This window comes from Polypterus senegalus, chromosome 18, assembly GCF_016835505.1.
Source record: "Polypterus senegalus isolate Bchr_013 chromosome 18, ASM1683550v1, whole genome shotgun sequence".
Lineage (NCBI taxonomy): Eukaryota > Metazoa > Chordata > Cladistia > Polypteriformes > Polypteridae > Polypterus > Polypterus senegalus.
Window position 1 is genome coordinate 73,639,987 of NC_053171.1, and position 22,108 is coordinate 73,662,094.

The window sequence follows — 22,108 nt, forward strand, 5'->3', positions numbered from 1 at the left end:
ATGATTTTTATGTGCTATGCACTTCAGTACTCAGCAGCCCTGCTCTGCAAGTTTGCATGGTTTACCAGTTTATGGTTCAGCTGTTGTTGCTCCTCAGTACTTCCACTTCACCATAATAACACTTACACATGCCTAGCAGAGCAGACATTTCACATCCTGACATGTGGCCAAGGTTGCATCCTATGACTACCCTGACTTCTTCAACTGCATATTTTAATGCTCAAATATCTGAGAAGAACACTAAACTCCCACCCCTGTTAGAATATGTGAATGTCACTTCTTTGGAAACTCCAAGGAGAATGACCCTGCTTCTCCTTATAAACATGCTCAAAGATCCAAGAGGAGTGGTGTACCAGTTACATTGCCTCTAACACCAAGAGAGAGGAGCGAAGCAGAGCCGGGTGGTGCAGGTGCATGTGAGCTGGGAGGCAGAAACATAGAGCCCCAAGGGGGTGGCTTATGGTTAACTATTACTTGCTTTGATATCGTTTTAGTATTGGTACTGAGCTGTGAAAAGTTTAATATCAATCCAACTCTCTATAAGTTACATACTTTTGAGTTATGAACCCATCAGTTCTAGGTTGTACTGGGCACTTAACCAGATGAAGATGATTTCATCAAGTAGGTGTAGAGTTAAGTGGGTTTGGTAAGTATTCATGCTAATCCAACACTACACCGAATCTTTAAAAATCTATTTTAGAGTATATTTAAATAATCAAACATGGATGAAAATGCAAAACATATTAATTATGTCATTGTTCTTAACATCTTCACTGAATTTTAGAGCATCTACTGTTTGGGAATGAGCAAATGTCAGACTGTGCTGTAAAGGAAATACTGTAGGGTGGAGGCTTTAGTTTTTTTGCGTGTTTTCACTTCCCTGCTCTTAACAGTTGAATTTATTTTTTACTTGTTTTTTAGCAACCGTCCGGAAACATGGATGACAGTGGTTTCTTCTCTATTCAGGTAAATTTTTAAATTTCACAATAGGGCTAAATGTGGACTTTGTTAACTTGAAATAAAATTATTCTATCAAAAATTAACAATACACCATAAATTAAAAAAAAGCAAACACTGAAGGTAATGTTGCACAATTAATTGTGACAATATTATTTTAAGCCCTAAATTGAATATTTTTTAAATAATCCAACATCTAACAATTTCACATTAATAGTTTAAGTGGTTCCCTGCTAAGTTGTGGTTCTGTTGTACTGCATCCACAAAGAATACAGTGCAGTATATGCAGTTGGCAAAACTAAATATGTACAGTCATATGAAAATGTTTGGGAACCCCTCTTAATTCTTTGGATTTTTGTTTATCATTGGCTGAGCTTTCAAAGTAGCAACTTCATTCCTTATGGAGACAGTAGTATTTCAGCAGTGACATTAAGTTTTTTGGATTAACAGAAAATATGCAATATGCATCATAACATAATTAGACAGGTGCATAAATTTGGGCACCCTAACAGAGATGTTACATCAATACTCAGTTGAGCCTCCTATTACAAATATAACAGCCTCTAGACGCCTCCTACAGCCTTTGATGAGTGTCTGGATTCTGGATGGAGGTATTTTTGACCATTCTTCCATACAAAATGTCTCTAGTTCAGTTAAATTTGATGGCTGCCGAGCATGAGCATGGACAGCCTGTTTCAAATCATCCCATTGATTTTCAATGATATTCAAGTCAGGGGATTGTGACGGCCATTCTAGAACATTGTACTTCTCCCTCTTCACAAATCCCTTTATAGATTTCAAACTGTGTTTTGGGTCATTGTCTTGTTGGGATATCCAACCCATGCGTAACTTCAACTTTGTGACTGATGCTTGAACATTATCCTGAAGAATTTTTTGATATTGGTTTGAATTCATCCGATCCTCGACTTTAACAAGGGCCCCAGTCCTTGAACTAGCCACACAGCCCCCCACAGCATGATAGAACCTCCACCAAATTTGACAGTAGGTAGCAGGTGTTTTTCTTCCACCATGCAAAGCACTTTTTGTTATGAACAAATAACTAAATTTTTGTCTCATCAGTACAAAGCACTTTGTTCAAAAAATGAATGTGGCTTGTCTAAATGAGAATTTCCACACGACAAGCAACTCTGTTTGTAGCGTGAGTGCAGAAAGGGCTTCTTTCTCATCACCCTGCCATACAGATGTTCTTTGTGCTAATTGTGCTGAATTGTAGAACAATGTCCAGATACACCATCTGCAGTAAGATGTTCTTGCAGGTCTTTGGAGGTGATCTGTGGGTTGTCTGTAGCCATTCTCACAATCCTGGGCATATGCCACTCCTGTATTTTTCTTGGCCTGCCAGACTTGGGTTTAACAGCAACTGTGCCTGTAGCCTTCCATTTTCTGATTCCATTCCTTACAGTTGAAACTGATAGCTTTTGTGTAGCCTTCCCGTAAACAAGGAGACTGAACAATCTTTGTTTTCAGATCTTTTGAGAGTTGCTTTGAGAATCCCATGCTGTCACTCTTCAGTGGAGAGTCAAAGGGAAGCACAACTTGCAATTGACCAGCTTAAATACCTTTTGTCATGATTGGACACACCTGTCTATGAAGTTCAAGGCTCAAGGAGCTAGTTGCATGCGTTTAAATCGGCGAAATTGCAAGGGTACCCAAGTTTTTGCACAGTCAGTTTTTCACATTTGATTTAATTTCATACAACTAAATAATGCTTCACTAAAAATCTTTGTTCGGAAAACACCCCAGTACTCAGATGTTCCTAGGAAATGAAAGACATACCACTGCTATCTTTTTTTATTGAAAGTAGAATAAATTATTATATGTGTATGTATGTGTGCATGTATGTATATATATATATATATATATATATATATATATATATATATATATATATATATATAAATGTATATATATATATGTATATATGTATAAATATATATATATATATGTATATATATGTATAAATGTATATATATGTATATATATATGTATAACAATAATATTTATTAAATATAATAATATTTAATCTGACAAAAGTAATAATAAATAAAAATTCTATGAAATTTAACCAATGAAAGTCAGACATTGATTTTCAACCATGCTTCAACAGAATTATTTAAAAAAATAAACTCATGAAACAGGCCTGGACAAAAATGATGGTACCCCTAACTTAATATTTTGTTGCACAACCTTTTGAGGCAATCACTGCAATCAAACGATTCCTGTAACTGTCAATGAGACTTCTGCACTTCTCAGCAGGTATTTTGGCCCACTCCTCATGAGCAAACTGCTCCAGTTGTCTCAGGTTTGAAGGGTGCCTTTTCCAGACGGCATGTTTCAGCTCTTTCCAAAGATGCTCAATAGGATTGAGGTCAGGGCTCATAGAAGGCCACTTTAGAATAGTCCAATGTTTTCCTCTTAGCCATTCTTGGGTGTTTTAGCTGTGTGTTTTGGGTCATTGTCCTGTTGCAAGACCCATGACCTGCGACTGAGACCAAGCTTTCTGACACTGGCCAGCACATTTCTCTCTAGAATCCCTTGATAGTCTTGAGATTTCATTGTACCCTGCACAGATTCAAGACACCCTGTGCCAGATGCAGCAAAGCAGCCCCAGAACATAACAGAGCCTCCTCCATGTTTCACAGAAGGGACAGTGTTCTTTTCTTGATATGCTTCATTTTTCCGTCTGTGAACATAGAGCTGATGTGCCTTGGCAAAAAGTTCAATTTTGTCTCATCTGTCCATAGGACATTCTCCCAGAATCTTTGTGGCTTGTCCACATGTAGTTTGGCAAATTCCAGTCTGGCTTTTTTATGATTTGTTTTCAACAATGGTGTCCTCCTTGGTCGTCTCCCATGAAGTCCACTTTGGCTCAAACAACGACGGATGGTGTGATCTGACACTGATGTTCCTTGAGCTTGAAGTTCACCTTGGATCTCTTTAGAAGTTTTTCTGGGCTCTTTTGTTACCATTCGTATTATCCGTCTCTTTGATTTGTCATCAATTTTCCTCCTGCGGCCACGTCCAGGGAGGTTGGCTACAGTCCCATGGATCTTAAATTTCTGAATAATATGTGCAACTGTAGTCACAGGAACATCAAGCTGCTTCGAGATGGTCTTATAGCCTTTACCTTTGACATGCTTGTCTATAATTTTCTTTCTAATCTCCTGAGACAACTCTTTCCTTCGCTTCCTCTGGTCCATGTTGAGTGTGGTACACACCATGTCACCAAACAACACAGTGACTACCTGGAGCCCTATATATAGGTCCACTGACTGATTACAAGATTGTAGACACCTGTGATGCTAATTAGTGGACACACCTTGGATTAACATGTCCCTTTGGTCACATTATTTTCAGTCTTTTCTAGGGGTACCATCATTTTTGTCCAGGCCTGTTTCATGAGTTTTTTTTTTTTTTATTAATTCTGTTGAAGCATGGTTGAAAAGCAATATCTGACTTTTATTAGTTAAATTTCATCGAATTTTTATTTATTATTACTTTTGTCAGATTAAAGTTATTTCTGTGACAATTTTGTCCACGTGTGTACTGTATATGTGTGTGTGTGTATATAGGTATATATATATATCATGTGTCTTGCTTTGGTACACATTTTGTTGTTTTTTTTTTTTATTTATTTCTTTCAAAGAGAAGCATCTTATATGAGGTTAGTGCATATGTCCACCAAACATCAATGGCTGTCTCTTCATTTTTTTTATGAAAATGTCAGATTGAATTTATACACCGACGCTTCTTTCAGTATTTGGATATAAAACTGTTATGCATGTGTGGGATGTCTGGAATGCCGTGTGAGCATTTTCCACCATAAAGGTTCTGCGTTTCTTGTGCTAAATTACAGACAGTGGCAGAATCTGGGGATGGCCCTATTGCCGGCAGTACTTGATATTTTCCTATTTCAAATTTTCTTTTCAAATCTTGAACCACTTAGCATCTCTTACATTTTTTAACATTTGTGTACCTTTATTTATGTCAGTATTTAAAAACAATAGTAAGCAAAAGTTTCTTTATGTCCATTGCAGCTTTCTTCATTTATTTTCTCTTCACAGGTTATCAGTAAGGCTTTGGGCGTGTGGGGCTTGGAGTTGATTCTTTTCAACAGCCCCGAGTATCAGAAGCAGATGGCTGATCCAGTGTAAAGACCTTTTATTTTAATTAACAATCCTATGTAAGCAAACCCAGACAGTATTCATCGCATGAAATTAGTTTGGGCTTAGATTGTTATATTAATGTGTGATTACAGGACACTTTAGCAGAATGCAAAATCTGACAATGTGAGGAAATTTAGAAACACAGTGGTGAGCAGCAGTCCAGTCATGAGTTGCACAACTTATGCAGTTACGTGTTTGTAATTGGAAGTCACTGTAGGTTTTGAAACATACAGTGTTGCTAGAAAGCCTTTAGAGTGTTCTATAGTTCTGCATAAATGCTACTTAAAATGTGAAGTACTAAAACTAGCAATACAGAACCTAATTAAACAAATAACTCAAAGTATTTATTTTTTGAAGAAAATGATTGATTCTTAAATACTGGGGAGATTACTTAAGAAAAACAGTGCAAGTTCAGTGCTCACTTCACCGGGGAAAAAAAACCCACTAACCTTGGGCTCTACTTATGTAAATAGCACTCAGGGATGTGTTTGATTGATTAGTTGAAAGTGGCTAAGACACGTTAGTGATGTTCTTTGGACACCTGTATCAGAGTACCTCTGTGTGCACCACATAACTGTTGCAATACAATCAAATGTGCACAATCACAGGATATCTTATATTGTCATCACTCACCCATCATACATGAGGGGAGCTGTCTAGTTTCTCAGTCTTTTCTGCCGTCATTCCATTTTCCAAAATAGAGTGACTTCATCATTCGCTGTTGTTCAGGCCCTGTCTGTTCCTGATGGATGTGGGGGCAGGAAACCTATGGTTTGTATGTATTTAAAATTCCGTTGGCCGCACTAAGTGTCAAAAGCACCCAAATAAATTGATTTTGCTCACCTTATTTTTTTTTAACCTGGATTACAGGTAAGTTTGTTTCTTGCATTCTCAACTGTGTAGTTGATGTTACTCTCTGCCCTCCGCAGATACATTACTGGTCTTAATTTTTATTTACTTATTAATTTGTCGTTCTATAGTTTCAGAATTTCCTGACTTGTTCTCTCAATGGTTGTTGCTACGACATACAAAGTTGTGAACTCATTTTTCTATTTACTATTAAATTTTTGTGTTCAGACTTTGCTCAAATCTTTATGTGATTAGCATACTGATTTGGTATTTGGTACACTTTATTAATCCACAAGAGGAAATTGTCTTTGGAGGTCAGAGAATGATAGTTGGTTACTCAGAGAAATGTCCACAGGTAGGGAAAAAATTACTGTGTTTCACATATTAAATTTCAGACAATAGGTTACCAATTCAAATGTGCAATATTTGTGTTTGATTGTATTTGGATTAAATAAAGTTTTTTTTTATTCTATTGCAGATCAGAATGTATTTTGCTATATTATCAAAGCTAACTGAGTAAAACAAAAGGTTGTAGATTTGTGTGGAAAAGCTGAGCTGTATTTAAATTGCAGCATGGGGTGTGCATATTAGTGGTGACAAAGGGTGAATTAAATTGTATATTAAATAATTTTTATAAACTGTCACTGGCATTTCTCAGAATGACAAAAAATAGAAAGTCTCATCACTCTAAATATGTCCCTTGTATGACTCCTTTAATGGCCCATTTGATTTTTGTTGGGAGTGTCAGCTTTTGAATAAATTGACCTGTGTGATAGCAAGTAACTAGATTGCAGTGAAGTAAACCTGGGTGTCTTCTAAAATCAAATCGAAGTCCATAGCAGGTAAAATAGCTGCTCCTGTAAAATCTACTTTTTCATTTCTTATGCTTATTATGGGGAATTTAATGACACTGGTAGTGATTCTTAATGTTTCAGCCTTGCATAAAAGGATTTTTTTAAATATAGTTACAAAATACCATATCCATTTATTTTGCAGAAATGAAAAGGCGTTTATATGCAACTACAAGGAGCACTGGTTTACAGTACGGAAACTAGGACGGCAGGTAACTACTGATTTTTTGTAAGAGGTTTGCAGAAGTAATCAAGATAACTTGCTGAGACTATTAGTTAGAAACAGTGTGGAATTGTGTCTTAAATTGCTTTAAATAATTGCATCAAGCAATTCAACAGTGCTATTTAACAGGGCACATGTTTAAATGGAACACACTTCAAGTGAGATTCAAGGCAAATACTAAGAGTGCCAGAGAGCTGGCTGAGTTGTGACTATCAAATGAAAAAAACATTTACAGATATTTGGACATGAGCCCATCATATGCAGGCTTAAAAAGATGAACATACAAATACACCCCAACCCCCTTCCTCATTTGCTTTGTCTCCTGTATGTCTAATCATTATACTCTGATGATGATACCTGATAGTTGTTGAAAGCTCAGGAATAAAAGACTGTTTTAAGATAGGTGATTAATTTTCTACCTTCATGGAGTTCTATCTATAAATATGCAGACCTTCGCTTTTTATTTATTTATTTATTTATATACATGCTGTCATTTTTGTGGGAAGTTACGAATGTGCATTTTGAGACACTTTTTTTTTGTATGCCTAAGCTTTATACAGTGCATCCGGAAAGTATTCACAGCGCATCACTTTTTCCACATTTTGTTATGTTACAGCCTAATTCCAAACTGATTAAATTTATTTTTTTCTCAGAATTCTACACACAACACCCCATAATGACAACGTGAAAAAAGTTAACTTGAGGTTTTTGCAAATTTATTAAAAGTAAAAAAACTGAGAAATCACATGTACTATACATAAGTATTCACAGCCTTTGCTCATTACTTTGTCGATGCACCTTTGGCAGCAATTACAGCCTCGAGTCTTTTTGAATATGAAACCACAAGCTTGGCACACCTATCCTTGGCCAGTTTCGCCCATTCCTCTTTGCAGCACTTCTCAAACTCCATCAGGTTGGATGGGAAGTGTTGGTGTACAGCCATTTTAAGATCTCTCCAGAGATGTTCAGTCGGAATCAAGTCTGGGCTCTGGCTGGGCCACTCAAGGACATTCACATTGTCCTGAAGCCACTCCTTTGATATCTTGGCTGTGTGCTTAGGGTCGTTGTCCTGCTGAAAGATGAACCGTCGTCCCAGTCTGAGGTCAAGAGCGCTCTGGAGCAGGTTTTCATCCAGGATGTCTCTGTACATTGCTGCAGTCATCTTTTCCCTTTATCCTGACTAGTCTCCCAGTTCCTGCCGCTGAAAAACATCCCCACAGCATGATGCTGCCACCACCATGCTTCACTGTAGGGATGGTATTGGCCTGGTGATGAGCGGTGCCTGGTTTCCTTCAAACGTGACACCTGGCATTCACACCAAAGAGTTCAATCTTTGTCTCATCAGACCAGAGAATTTTGTTTCTCATGGTCTGAGAGTCCTTCAGGTTCCTTTTGGCAAACTCCAGGCGGGTTGCCACGTGCCTTTTACTAAGAAGTGGCTTCCGTCTGGCCACTCTACCATACAGGCCTGATTGGTGGATTGCTGCAGAGATGGTTGTCCTTCTGGAAGGTTCTCCTCTCTCCACAGAGGACCTCTGGAGCTCAGACAGAGTGACCATCGGGTTCTTGGTCACCTCCCTGACTAAGGCCCTTCTCCCCGATCTCTCAGTTTAGATGGCCGGCCAGCTCTTGGAAGAGTCCTGGTGGTTTCGAACTTCTTCCACTTACGGATGATGGAGGCCACTGTGCTCATTGGGACCTTCAAAGCAGCAGATATTTTTCTGTAACCTTCCCCAGATTTATGCCTCGAGACAGTTCTGTCTCAGAGGTCTACAGACAATTCCTTTGACTTCATGCTTGGTTTGTGCTCTGACATGAGCTGTCAACTGTAGGTCCTTCTATAGACAGGTGTGTGCCTTTCCAAATCATGTCCAATCAACTGAATTTACCACAGGTGGACTCCAATTAAGCTGCAGAAACATCTCAAGGATGATCGGGGAAACAGGATGCACCTGAGCTCAATTTTGAGCTTCATGGCAAAGGCTGTGAATACTTATGTACATGTGCTTTCTCAGTTTTTTTATTTTTAATAAATTTGCAAAAATCTCAAGTAAACTTTTTTCACGTTGTCATTATGGGGTGTTGTGTGTAGAATTCCTGAGAAAAAAATGAATTTAATCCATTTTAGAATAAGGCCGTAACATAACAAAATGTGGAAAAAGTGATGCGCTGTGAATACTTTCCGGATGCACTGTAAATGAGGTCTCAGAACACTTTCTGAGTTCAAGAGTACCTGTGTGTTCATCTTGTATTTCCTCTGTCTTCTCAGAAAGAGGAAGCACTCCTGTGTCTTTTTCAGCATTGCATTTTTTTAAAATGAAGGAATCTGAGTCAGTTTGCATTGTTACAAAATTGATACGCACTGAGAAAATTAGAAGCATTTCATGGACAAATAAGTTAGTTCCACTGAGAGCTGTTCGTTGAGGCATGTTATTTAGATCTCGGACAATACACTAGCATAACAGACATCAAAATAAAGTATTCAAATCTTTGATGTCTTTACTTTATTAAAAGACTTGTGCATGTCACCTTCACCATGTTTTCGCCAAATATACAAGGTTTCTCTGAGATCCTAGAGGGAACACAGTGTGCTTTGTGATTCAAAATGCGTTTAAACTTTTTATGATAGGGATCTCACAGAAGTCTCATGTGTAATTAGTGACAGTTTTTCCTTTATATGCTGTCACAAAGTTGAGACATACTCAAGGAAAGGTTTGGGGCAGCCACCTGTATAATCTCGTTTCCAGGCTGCAAAAGTGTTCTTTTTATAAAGATACAGCACTGAAGTGCATACAACGAGTCCAAGACAAGACTGAGGGAAAAGGGAAAAAGGGCAGACTTTTAAAGGGGAAGACAGGAAGTGAGGTCATAAGGATCGGGCACGTGTTCATCACTCATTGGATCAGGCCCGGACGTTACATCGGGGGACCGGAGCTGGTAAGGTCTGTTTCCATTGGTTCGGTCCCGGAAGTGATGTCAAGAGAGCCAGGTGGAGTCTCCCAGGAATGGTCTACAGGGTAGTGAGAAAAAGAGTCAGTGCACTCTGCCACATCCCGGCATGCCTCAGGACTGTCTTCACTCAAGCCCTTTAGCTGCCTCCCATGCGCACTTGTGTGACAATGCTCAAATCATTTGTTCTTCCTCATGGTTTATGTTTGTGTTCTTATTCTTATATATTTTTTTTCTCACTGGCACACAAAAAAGGTTTTGCTTTTTCTTTTCATTTATTTCTAATCCATTTTCCTACTTGCTGGACATATGAGCCTATTGTAATTGTGACTGTCAGCAACTTCTGCATTGAAGTCCCACTGTAGCTCTGCTAGATGCTTGCATGTTTAGGTGGATAGAGCATTGTATAAATCTCTATGTCTCATGCAGGTAGTTGGGACTCTTCTTTCTAAAGAACTCTTTTGTGAACTCATCCTTTTTCTTTGATGCATTCCTGTAAATTATTGTTATTTAATAAAAAGGCTTATTTAGCGTATATCTTTCACTTTTTTCCTTTTAGTGGTTTAACTTGAATTCTTTGTTGACGGGTCCAGAACTTATCTCTGATACATACCTTGCACTATTCCTGGCACAACTGCAGCAGGAAGGTAAAGAAAACTTAGACTTAAGTGTTTGCAAATGGTATTTATGGTGCCATCCACCTGTATGCTTTTCTATAGCGTACTGATACACTAATCTGTTTTTTTCTTAGGTTACTCCATATTTGTAATTAGAGGGGAACTGCCTGACTGTGAGGCAGACCAAATTTTAGGCATAATACGGGTGGAGCAGAGACAAAGACCTCGCTTGATTGGAGAGGAAGCTTCTCAGCTGGCTTCCAGGCAAAGGTAAAGCAGTGATACTAGAAGCACATCTTTATTTCACATTTCCTGGAAATCCATACTAGCAGTGCAAGTCAAAGATAGAGTGGAGTCCATTTTATATTGTGTTAGTTCACATGCTCAGTAAAACAGAATGATGACTTTTTGTTTTTTTAAACTGCAACTTCACTGTACAATTTTTAATTCCAAATGATAACTGCATTTCCACATTTTCACCATGTCTGTATTGTATTTTTACAGATTCTTCAGTATCCCTTTAGCTTCCCATATACGTGAATGTTAGATTAACTGGATGGTCTAAACTCTGTGTATGTGTTTGAGTGCTTGTCTCTTCCATGTCTTGTTCCTACCAAGGCTTTTTGTGACCCTTAATTGGATCACACTGGAACTCTCCCACTTCTTTCGCTTTGTTTTTGTTCAGGTTTTTTTTTTTTTAATGCAATGTCAGAATAGCTCATGTCTGTGCAACTTTAAACCAATGTGGCCTACTTGTTTTTTTCTGTCCAGAAGTCCCCTCGATAGAACAGTGGAAGGCAGGAGAGCATTTGAGGGAGGTCCAATAGGTCCAATAGATGAAGATGAAGAAAACCTTTCTAAAGCACTTGCCCTCAGTCAGAAGGACATTGAGGTAGAAGATGAAGAGGCTGATCTGCGCAGAGCCATTCAGCTAAGCATGCAGGGTATGTGTTACTAAAATTTACAAACTCACTATAGAACAAAGTCTACTAAGACAAAAAGAGCCTGCTCTGTCCTTTCTTCTCTAGTTCATTTGTGTTCTGAGACCAATCTAGCGTGTCATTAATGTGGGCCACCAAATACCTTTAGGAATGCATCACCTCTGCTATACTGTACATAGAAACTCTTTGGTGTGGCTAAAGTTAATAACCAGTTCCTTGGTTTTGCTGATGTTAAATTGTAATCAATTTTGTCTGCACCAAGAAACAATCTGTTTCACTTTCCCTTATCAATACAACCAATAAGTGCAGAATCATCTGAAAATTTCTGCAGGTGATATGACCTGCTGTTATAGTTATAGTCTGAGGTGTACAGAGTGAAGACAAAAGGAGACAGAACTCTACCTTGCAGCGTTCCAGTGTTGCTCACATCCATATCAGAAACAGCAGTGATGCACCATGGATCTCATGCTCAGATGATGTCTGTATGAAGCCAGCATATTCCCCATTGCATTTGAATGGGTTTTCCTCTGACATATCCAACACCAAGGGGGGTCTGGTGAATATGAATTGGCCCCATTTGGAGTATGGGTGTGTGTGTGAGAGTGGGCTGCGCCCAGTCCCAATCTGTTACCTGCCGTGTGCAAAGGATTGCTGTGACCCTGACATCAGTTAAGCAGGTGTCTGTGACAATGTCTTTTTTCAAGCCATTCAGTTTCAGTAGGCTGCATAGTAAAATGGCATTATCTTGGAAGCATCCTTAGAAAGCTTTTCAAATCTCTTGGTTTGTGCAAAAACTATTATACACTGCATTAAAAATAAAACTTACGCTTATGCTTTGTAGTAGGTGTAAAACATTCAGAACTGCTCTACTAATGCTGAAGTAATCTTACTGTAAAAACATGTTTGCAAACGTCTGTGAAGATTCTCAGTCATCCAGGTGAAATTATCTTGTTGTCATTGCAGCTGGACTTCTTTCTTGTTAGGTAGGTATGTTTGACGAAGCTGCTAGGATGAGCAGTGAAACGTATCATCCTAACAAGAAAGAAGTCCAGTTGCCATGACTCAACTACCAGATAATGTTTGCAAATGGCGTTTGATTTGAGGAGGAGTAGCAAATTGCAGTATATGAAATGAGTAGCTGTAAACTAATCACTGCAGAGCTATTACTGTAATACTACTGCCATGCAATACACTGCGAGGACTGCACATTGGAACAACTCTCCATTTTGCTAACGCGTAGTGTTCTTCCCTAGCACCACATGTCATACTGCATTTTGAAATCACAGTGTCAGTTATGTACCTTCAGTTTTAATAGAATTTTGTAGCTTTTCTCTGTTGGTATAATTTATCTGCTGTACATTGTTAGGGCTGATAAACATATGTGTGTGGTGTTGGAATTGTCAGAAAAAATTGAAAGTATTAAGCATTGACGAAGTGGAGAAGGTTCTTCTACTATTGCTTCAATTTATAGAGTAGAGAGAATGTTATAGTGAGTGATGTAAAGTGTGATGCCGACAAAATTGAAAACCTTGTTGAAAATGGAAACCATTGACAGTAATATTATTCTGTATTAATGTTATCGTTCTTCTGTTTTATAATTTTCTTTTTAAATTCTGTTATGTTTTGTTGATCTATTGTGATGTGCAGGCAGCTTGTGATGCCCTGTGTGGGAGCAGAAAGGGCGGAATGAATGCTGAAAATGATAGAACTGGGTGAAGTGCTCCTGTTCTGTGAGGGGTTGACATGTCTGTTTTAGGAATTGAGTGACAGGAAAAGTTAGGAGAAAAAGGAAGTTGCGACAGAAAGAAGTTTTGAGTAGGGAGTCAGGAGACAATAAGCAGGAGTGTTTGCAATATACAGAAAAAAGAGAGCATAAGTGGCAGGAGATAAACTGATTGGTGGGAAAGCTTTCTTTTATTGTTTTGGAGGTTTGCTCTGTAACCCAGATAACGTATTATAAGACAGGGCACAGTTTGTTATGGAACAATAGACTCCAAGTAAAATGCAAAAAACTTCAGTAGCTCTGACTTGTATTTGCTTATACTGTATGTGTGCTGGTCATTACAGTATTATATGCATTAATTTTGTTAATACTATATTATATTTCGTTAATATAATTCGCTAAATTTAATCTACTGTATATCATTTTTAAAGTAGCTGTACTGTTATCTGTCACGGCCTCAGTCCCAAACCCTGACAGATAATCAAGGTTTTTCTGTAGTTGAATAACCCTTATACTGTTGTTTTTGCAGTCCTCAGCAGGGTATCTTATTTCAAATTTTGTTCCTGTTTAATTTGAACATTAGGGTCCTCTACTACTGGCTCTTCTGCTGACACTATTGGAGACATTACTGCTAACACATCAAAGTCTGTCCAGAGTGAATCACTGTCTGCAGAGGAATTACGGCGACGGCGGCAGGCATATTTTGAAAAGTAAGTTTATGTATTTGTGTGTGTCTCTCTTTTTATGGTCTGTTCTTGGCAAGGCAAGATTCCTAATTGTTTCCATTAAATTTTTAAAAGCTAGGCATTATATTATTGTCCATTTTATTGCCATTTGATAAGTTCAGCTTTTCAGCACAGGACATCTCTTGGAAAGCCAGTAGGAGCTCACAAGGTAAAGAGCAATTTCATGTAAACCATAACAAGATTCACAAAATGGAGTTACTAGTTGCTGAAAAAACTCAGAGGTATTGTTGAATTGATGCCCAAAAGCATATTTTCGTTAATCTATTCTGAAATAATACTGTCCATTGACATATTAATGTTTTCACCATCCCTTGTTGGTATTTCAGTAAGATGTTCAGTTATGCTTTCCACTGTGCAACAATTTCTGCTTAATTAATGTTCAGGTACAATTAAGCAGTGACTGCTAAACTTTGTAATGACCAAGACAGTGACTTGAAGACAATTTTGAAGTCAAATTCAGCACAGAATGAAAGTGTAGTCTTTGGAGGGCAAGCAGAAAGAGTAGTCCGTTAAAAGGCAAGGGTCAAATACCAAAATTAAACAAAAGGAATCAGATTATTAAAGTACAAAGCAAAAGGTATGATCAGAAGCAAAGTCATCATCTTATTTCAAGAATCCAAAGCTTGGGCACTTTTTAGAACTTGTCGGCATATTGAATTAGTGGTGATGTGATGATGTCACATGCTGTTGAACCAGCAAGTTTGATTCAACAGTTGGTATCATTTAATGTAATCCTAACTGGCCTTGCAAGTAAAGAAAACAAAAATAAAATAGCATAACTAGACTGTTGTTGACTTTTAGCCGTTCTCAGTTTTATAAATTGCCAAAAGAAACTCGTCGTTTGTAAAGTAGGGTTTTACAGGTGTTAATGAAAGCTGAATCCTTGTTCCCTAAATAACCTAGACTGGATTCTTCTTAAAGGCCTAGCTGAAGTGAAACCAACATTGCCTCCCCAGACTGGATCAAATGCACAGTGTTGATCAAGCAATATTTGCATGTAGCCATTTCTAATTTACAGTAAAATTTTACAAAGGAAACCATGTTAACTTGAATTTCCTGCATTTTTACATTTGTCAGGCAACAGCCAACTCCAGCTACAGCTATAGAGTCCCAAGACACTAGAAGTACCAGCGCAACAGGAGACAGTTCAGGTATTTTGTTTTTTGCAGCCTTTTTGGGTTATAATCCATTCATACATTATTACATGTACATGGATGGGTTACATGGCATGGATTTCCTTTGTGTTTTTGTGAGCACTGTTTTGGTACTATAAGTGACAAAAGAAGCATTATATTTATTTTTCTTTTATGTATTAAAGATACTTTAAATACATGATTTGTCCACATACTCAATGCTTCCGAGTAGACTTATTCCAGCAGTCTATAAGCCTTTTAATGCCTTTATAAACCTCTTTTAAATGAAAGGAAAGCCAATTTTTCACTACAATCAGAAGCAAATTAGTTAATGAGAGGAAGATTCTGGCTAACCAGTATACAGGCAGCTAAAATATTCAACAGATAAGGCATGCCCTGTGGGCCTGTTGTGCAGAAACCGCACTTAGCCTTTCTGCTCAGCATAGTTACAGACTCTCCATGCTTGTTCCTCTGTTTAATGACTGCTTCCAAACTGTGTAATGGTGTGTTAACAGGGCATTGCTGACAAGGTATGTTGTCATCCCTGTTATGCTGGCAAATGTGTTTAGTGTTTCTAAACTAATACTTTAACTGCCAGTTACACTTTGTTATTATGTAACTGTTGATTAACACATGCACAGAAGAATTTCAGTGAATCCTGAACATTTGATACTAAGGAGCCTATAACCTATCGGCCTATTACAGTTAGGGCTGTGCGATATGACCAAAATCTTATATCCCGATATTTCATTTCATATCCCGATATCACGATATAGTACATTTTCTTTGTATTCAGTGAATAGTTTATATAATCACCACTCCTTTTTTCATTTAAATTAAAAAAATCAAAAATGAGAAGTACTCAACTTGTAATTATTTCTGTTCTTTTATTTAGAACATTTGAGCAAATGTTTGACTTAGAATGTAAACATAAAATATTAATGTATCAAATATAAAACACTTTTCAAAAACAAATTACTAAAGGCCCAATATAAAATACTGCTATATAAAATGCCTGACATAAACAAAATGTGAACTGTAGCAGCAATAACTCTCACAACATATATTAAATATAAATAGGATCAAAGCACTAACAACTAAACTATATAAGGCCAATAAACCCTTTAAACAAAATAAATACAAGTCTAACATTAACTGTCAAAACCAAATGTAAACATTGTACTTCAAACTGTAGCAGCAATAAGGCTTACGACAAAAATATATTAAATATATAATATTAAATATAATATTTTTTAGGCTACATTCTAGTAAAATGTTAATTTGCACATCGTAGTGTGGCAAATCTCCGTTAATGAGTTACAGCTGATCGCCCAGTGCGTGGGACTGGACGGCGCTAACGTGTTGATGTCGTCCAGCCCCAAGCACGGGGCGATCCGCGGTAACTCGTTAACGGAGATTTGCCGTTAATGCAGTTGTGGCGTAAACGTAATTTTAACAAGATTAACGCTGACAGCAAACGCTGCAGGGAAAATTATGCCTTAAGCAAATTGTTTTGGTAGCAATTAATCTTCCAAGCTTTTAACATGCTCTTTTAAATAGTACCTTTACAACTGTAATATCCTACGTGGCCTGCCTCTCAGTTGTAAAGTCTCTGCATGCTCGCTCACGTGCTTTTTGCGGAGGTGGTAGAAGAGGTTTGTCGTGTTGGAGTCTGTGGTAGCGATCGGTCTGCAGCATAATTTGCACAGTACCGTTTTCTGGTCCGTGTCAGACTCTTCAAATCCAAACCATCTCCATACTACTGAGGTAGCCCCTCGTTTAGGAACAAGGTCCTTCTGTGTGGAGCTACCTGGTGTTGCCTCGTCTTCATCAGCCATGCTAGTGTGTCTGCATCCACGTGATGGCCATCAAAACAATGAAAAAAATATTGCCATAAACAGTTTATTTTGCGACACCACGAAACAAACGATAGCGTAATGTGCAGCGATAGACGTTTTCATATTGTCATCCGATATATATCATTATATCAAACAGCCCTAATTACAGTCATGTCTTCTTTTTCTAAATGTAGCGGTGATTACTACTCTTCATTGTTAAGCAGTGATAACATTTACAAAGAAATAGGTAGTACTTTATTTTGAATTCAAGGTGCAAATTTCTGCTTGTTTCAGCATACAAAATTGTGTTAATGGGTGGTGAAGATAACTTTAAGCCTCATGCAGTGCTTGAATTCTGAAACCTGCAGTAATAGTGCCACCTGTTGGACAACGTCAAGAAAATAATTTGATATCATAGGGTCCTTATGATCACACACACACACAGAGTAGAGTGAAATTGTAATTTGTATGTGCTAAACATCACATTGCCACGCTCCAGCTTCCATGATCAGCGAGTATTACTACTTCACTTCTGTTTTATATATATATAAAAATATCAAAATTTACTCCTGTTAATATTATGTGTGCATGTATTAGTTTGAAGACCCTAATTTATAAAATAATAAACTATGTTTAATACAGTGGCGTGAAAAACTATTTGCCCCCTTCCTGATTTCTTATTCTTTTGCATGTTTGTCACACAAAATGTTTCTGATCATCAAACACATTTAACCATTAGTCAAATATAACACAAGTAAACACAAAATGCAGTTTTTAAATGATGGTTTTTATTATTTAGGGAGAAAAACAATCCAAACCTACATGGTCCTGTGTGAAAAAGTAATTGCCCCCTTGTTAAAAAATAACCTAACTGTGGTGTATCACACCCGAGTTCAATTTCTGTAGCCACCCCCAGGCCTAATTACTGCCACACCTGTTTCAATCAAGAAATCACTTAAATAGGAGCTGCCTGACACAGAGAAGTAGACCAAAAGCACCTCAAAAGCTAGACATCATGCCAAGATCCAAAGAAATTCAGGAACAAATGAGAACAGAAGTAATTGAGATCTATCAGTCTGGTAAAGGTTATAAAGCCATTTCTAAAGGTTTGGGACTCCAGCGAACCACAGTGAGAGCCATTGTCCACAAATGGCAAAAACATGGAACAGTGGTGAACCTTCCCAGGAGTGGCCGGCTGACCAAAATTACCCCAAGAGCGCAGAGACGACTCATCCGAGAGGTCACAAAAGACCCCAGGACAACATCTAAAGAACTGCAGGCCTCACTTGCCTCAGTTAAGGTCAGTGTTCACGACTCCACCATAAGAAAGAGACTGGGCAAAAACGGCCTGCATGGCAGATTTCCAAGACGCAAACCACTGTTAAGCAAAAAGAACATTAGGGCTTGTCTCAATTTTGCTAAGAAACATCTCAATGATTGCCAAGACTTTTGGGAAAATACCTTGTGGACTGATGAGACAAAAGTTGAACTTTTTGGAAGGCAAATGTCCCGTTACATCTGGCGTAAAAGGAACACAGCATTTCAGAAAAAGAACATCATACCAACAGTAAAATATGGTGGTGGTAGAGTGATGGTCTGGGGTCGTTTTGCTGCTTCAGGACCTGGAAGGCTTGCTGTGATAGATGGAACCATGAATTCTACTGTCTACCAAAAAATCCTGAAGGAGAATGTCCGCCATCTGTTCGTCAACTCAAGCTGAAGCGATCTTGGGTGCTGCAACAGGACAATGACCCAAAACACACCAGCAAATCCACCTGTGAATGGCTGAAGAAAAACAAAATGAAGACTTTGGAGTGGCCTAGTCAAAGTCCTGACCTGAATCCAATTGAGATGCTATGGCATGACCTTAAAAAGGCAGTTCATGCTAGAAAACCCTCAAATAAAGCTGAATTACAACAATTCTGCAAAGATGAGTGGGCCAAAATTCCTCCAGAGCACTGTAAAAGACTCATTGCAAGTTATCGCAAACGCTTGATTGCAGTTATTGCTGCTAAGGGTGGCCCAACCAGTTATTAGGTTCAGGGGGCAATTACTTTTTCACACAGGGCCATGTAGGTTTGGATTTTTTTCTCCCTAAATAATAAAACCATCATTTAAAAACTGCATTTTGTGTTTACTTGTGTTATATATGACTAATGGTTAAATGTGTTTGATGATCAGAAACATTTTGTGTGACAAACATGCAAAAGAATAAGAAATCAGGTAGGGGGCAAATAGTTTTTCACACCACTGTATATGTGAACTTTGTTACTATAATTAATGTTCCTGGGCAACTAAGAATGTGTATGTGTTTTGACATTTTGATTGTCCACAATTATAGTTTTATTGCACCACTTGGATATTTACAATATGTATTTACTATATTTAGTTATAACTATTTAGTTATTTGCTGTTAAAGAACATGTTGCAGAGCGTGGAATAAAGTTTCAGACTAAATTCTGACAATATTCTTGTGTAGCTGCAGTGCTTACTAATTAAATAGTTAGGCCGGCTGGTGTACGAATAGCACAAGGCCATCGGTGAAATCCAACAGGCAATTTGTGAATGGGGAGATGTTATTTCACTTGTATAGTTATGATACTGAGTTCGGTATCGTTTATGAACTAAAACTGTAGATATAGCAGATACTGAGAAGGTAGAAAACACACCTGGATATTCTTTAAAGCTAGGCCAACATTTGGAAATGCAGAAAGTGATGCATGTAGACAAAAGTAAAAATATAAGCGACACCGACCTGTAGGAAACCTCACAGTAGGATTTAAGAGATTTAAATTGAATGTGTTTACATGCACATACCAATCCAGGATAAGGCAAAGAACCTGTATAAAGCAGACACCTGGTTTCTTTTTAAAAAAAAAAAACCTTGTTTACATGCGCAACTCTTATAGAGTTTTCCATTGCAAATATATACCAATATCATAAACATGCATTAAAGAAAAATTACATGTCTTCTACTGTTGCTGTGAGTCTGAAATAAGCATGGAGCCTGTGTCTCCTAATCAGTATTGGCAACATCACTTTTAGAAGTAACTTAGTTATATCACTTATTATTTACAAAAATTTAACTGAGCATGTTATATAATTACTTGTAATGCGTTACAAGCGGTCTGTTATGTTTGTGTTACATTGTCTTCTTTTGTATGAAAAACTGCATATTTGACTTGCCAGTATTTGCTATCAAATCCTAAGCCCAGAAGTCAGCCAGGTGTCATCATTTTCCTGTATTTTATAAATGTTTAGTCCAGCATGTGCTGTGAAGTAAATTGCATCCCTCTGCTTTTTATATCTTTAACCTGAGCCACAAATGATTGGCGGTATGAACATTGCCTGCTGTATCACCCAATCACACTGTTTCAACAAATCTATAGCAGATTGCTGGATAAAAACTAAAAGAACCCTTATTAATAGGTTTTTGTTACCGGAATACACACAGCACAGTCTTCTGCTTCATTTAAGCCTGGCAAAGTAGCAGTGTACCAACGCGCTTACTTCTTGCCTTACACCCAGTGCTTCTGGGGAAATAATAGTGCTTGTGTTAGCTTTCTCATTACTTTTAAAGGTAATTGGACTGCTTAACGTAGGGTTCTTTTAATGTCAATACCCCCACCACTGCTCCCTCAAGATTGCATGCTGTATATTCAGCTCATCAACATAAATTTAGTGATTTCTGAAATATTGAGACAAATTATATCAGGAAGGTGAACAAATAAAGTGACTACTAAAACATTCACCGTTTCCTACCCGTGGCTGCTGAAAGCATGTGCCAAATTAACAAATGTAATGGAACATGCACAGACTATGAAATCCTTTACTGTAACCCAGCTAAAAGTTTACATGGCCAGATAACTAGGTTATTCACAGAGGATGCTACATGAATTAACCTGATTTCTTAGAGACCAAAATCCTGGGTTCTCTAACTGGATTGAGGGTTTACATGACATTTCAGAAAATGGGGTTTTGTGAATAACGGTGCTATTAAAATGCATGTAAGTGCACTCATTGACACAGTACTCTCACTGACTGGCCAGTGTTCAGAAGCAATTAAGATATCATGTATTCTGTCATGATTTCAAGCCAGTAATTGTTTTCTGCTAAAGGATCAGGAGATTAAAATTGTAATTCTTCTTCTTTTTTCGGCTGCTCCCGTTGGGGGTCGCCACAGCGGATCATCTTCTTCAATATCTTTTTGTCCTCTGCATCTTGCTCTGTTACACCCATCACCTGTATATCCTCTCTCACCACATCCATAAACTTTCTTTTAGGCCTTCCTCTTTTTCTCTTGCCTGGCAGCTCTATCCTTAGCATCCTTCACCCAATATACTCAGCATCTCTCCTCTGCACATGTCCAAACCAATGGAATGTCGCCTCTCTGACTTTGTCTCCCAACCGTCCAAGTTAAGCTAACCTCCTAATGTACTCATTTCGAATCCTATCCATCCTTTTCACACCCAATGCAAATCTTAGCATCTTTAACTCTGTTACCTCAAGCTCTGTCTCCTGCTTTCTGGTCAGTGCCACCGTCTCCAACCCATATAACATAGCTGGTCTCACTACCATCCTGTAGACTTTCCCTTTCACTCTTGCTAATATCCGTCTGTCACAAATCACTCCTGACACTCTTCTCCACCCATTCCACCCTGCCTACACTCTCTTTTTCACCTATCTTCCACACTCCCCATTACTCTGTACTGTTGATTCCAAGTATTTAAACTCCTCCACCTTCGCCAACTCTATTCATTGCATCCTCACCATTCCACTGACCTCTCTCTCATTTACACACATGTATTCTGTATTATTCCTACTGACCTTCATTCCTCTCCTCTCCAGAGCATATCTCCACCTCTCCAGGGTCTCCTCAACCTGCTCCCTCCTATCGCTACAGATCACAATGTCATCAGCAAAGATCATAGTCCACGGGGACTCCTGTCTAATCTCGTTTGTTAACCTGGCCATCACAATTGCAAATAAGAACGGGCTCAGAACCGATCCCTGCTTTAATCCCACCTCCACCTTGAATGCATCTATCACTCCTGCTGCAGACCTCACCATGGTCTCACTTCCCTCGTACATATC

General features: G+C 38.2%; 1 protein-coding gene across 1 annotated transcript in view; it reads left to right on the forward strand.

Annotated features, from left to right (window-relative positions):
• atxn3 (ataxin 3) overlaps positions 1 to 22,108 on the forward strand; it is a 34,054-nt gene that overhangs the window by 6,132 nt on the left and 5,814 nt on the right. The window contains exons 3-10 of the mRNA XM_039741436.1: positions 922 to 966; positions 5,043 to 5,128; positions 6,990 to 7,056; positions 10,576 to 10,663; positions 10,768 to 10,903; positions 11,405 to 11,577; positions 13,881 to 14,007; positions 15,121 to 15,194. Coding sequence (XP_039597370.1) covers positions 922 to 966; positions 5,043 to 5,128; positions 6,990 to 7,056; positions 10,576 to 10,663; positions 10,768 to 10,903; positions 11,405 to 11,577; positions 13,881 to 14,007; positions 15,121 to 15,194 — 796 coding nt within the window. The remainder of the gene's footprint in view (positions 1 to 921; positions 967 to 5,042; positions 5,129 to 6,989; positions 7,057 to 10,575; positions 10,664 to 10,767; positions 10,904 to 11,404; positions 11,578 to 13,880; positions 14,008 to 15,120; positions 15,195 to 22,108) is intronic.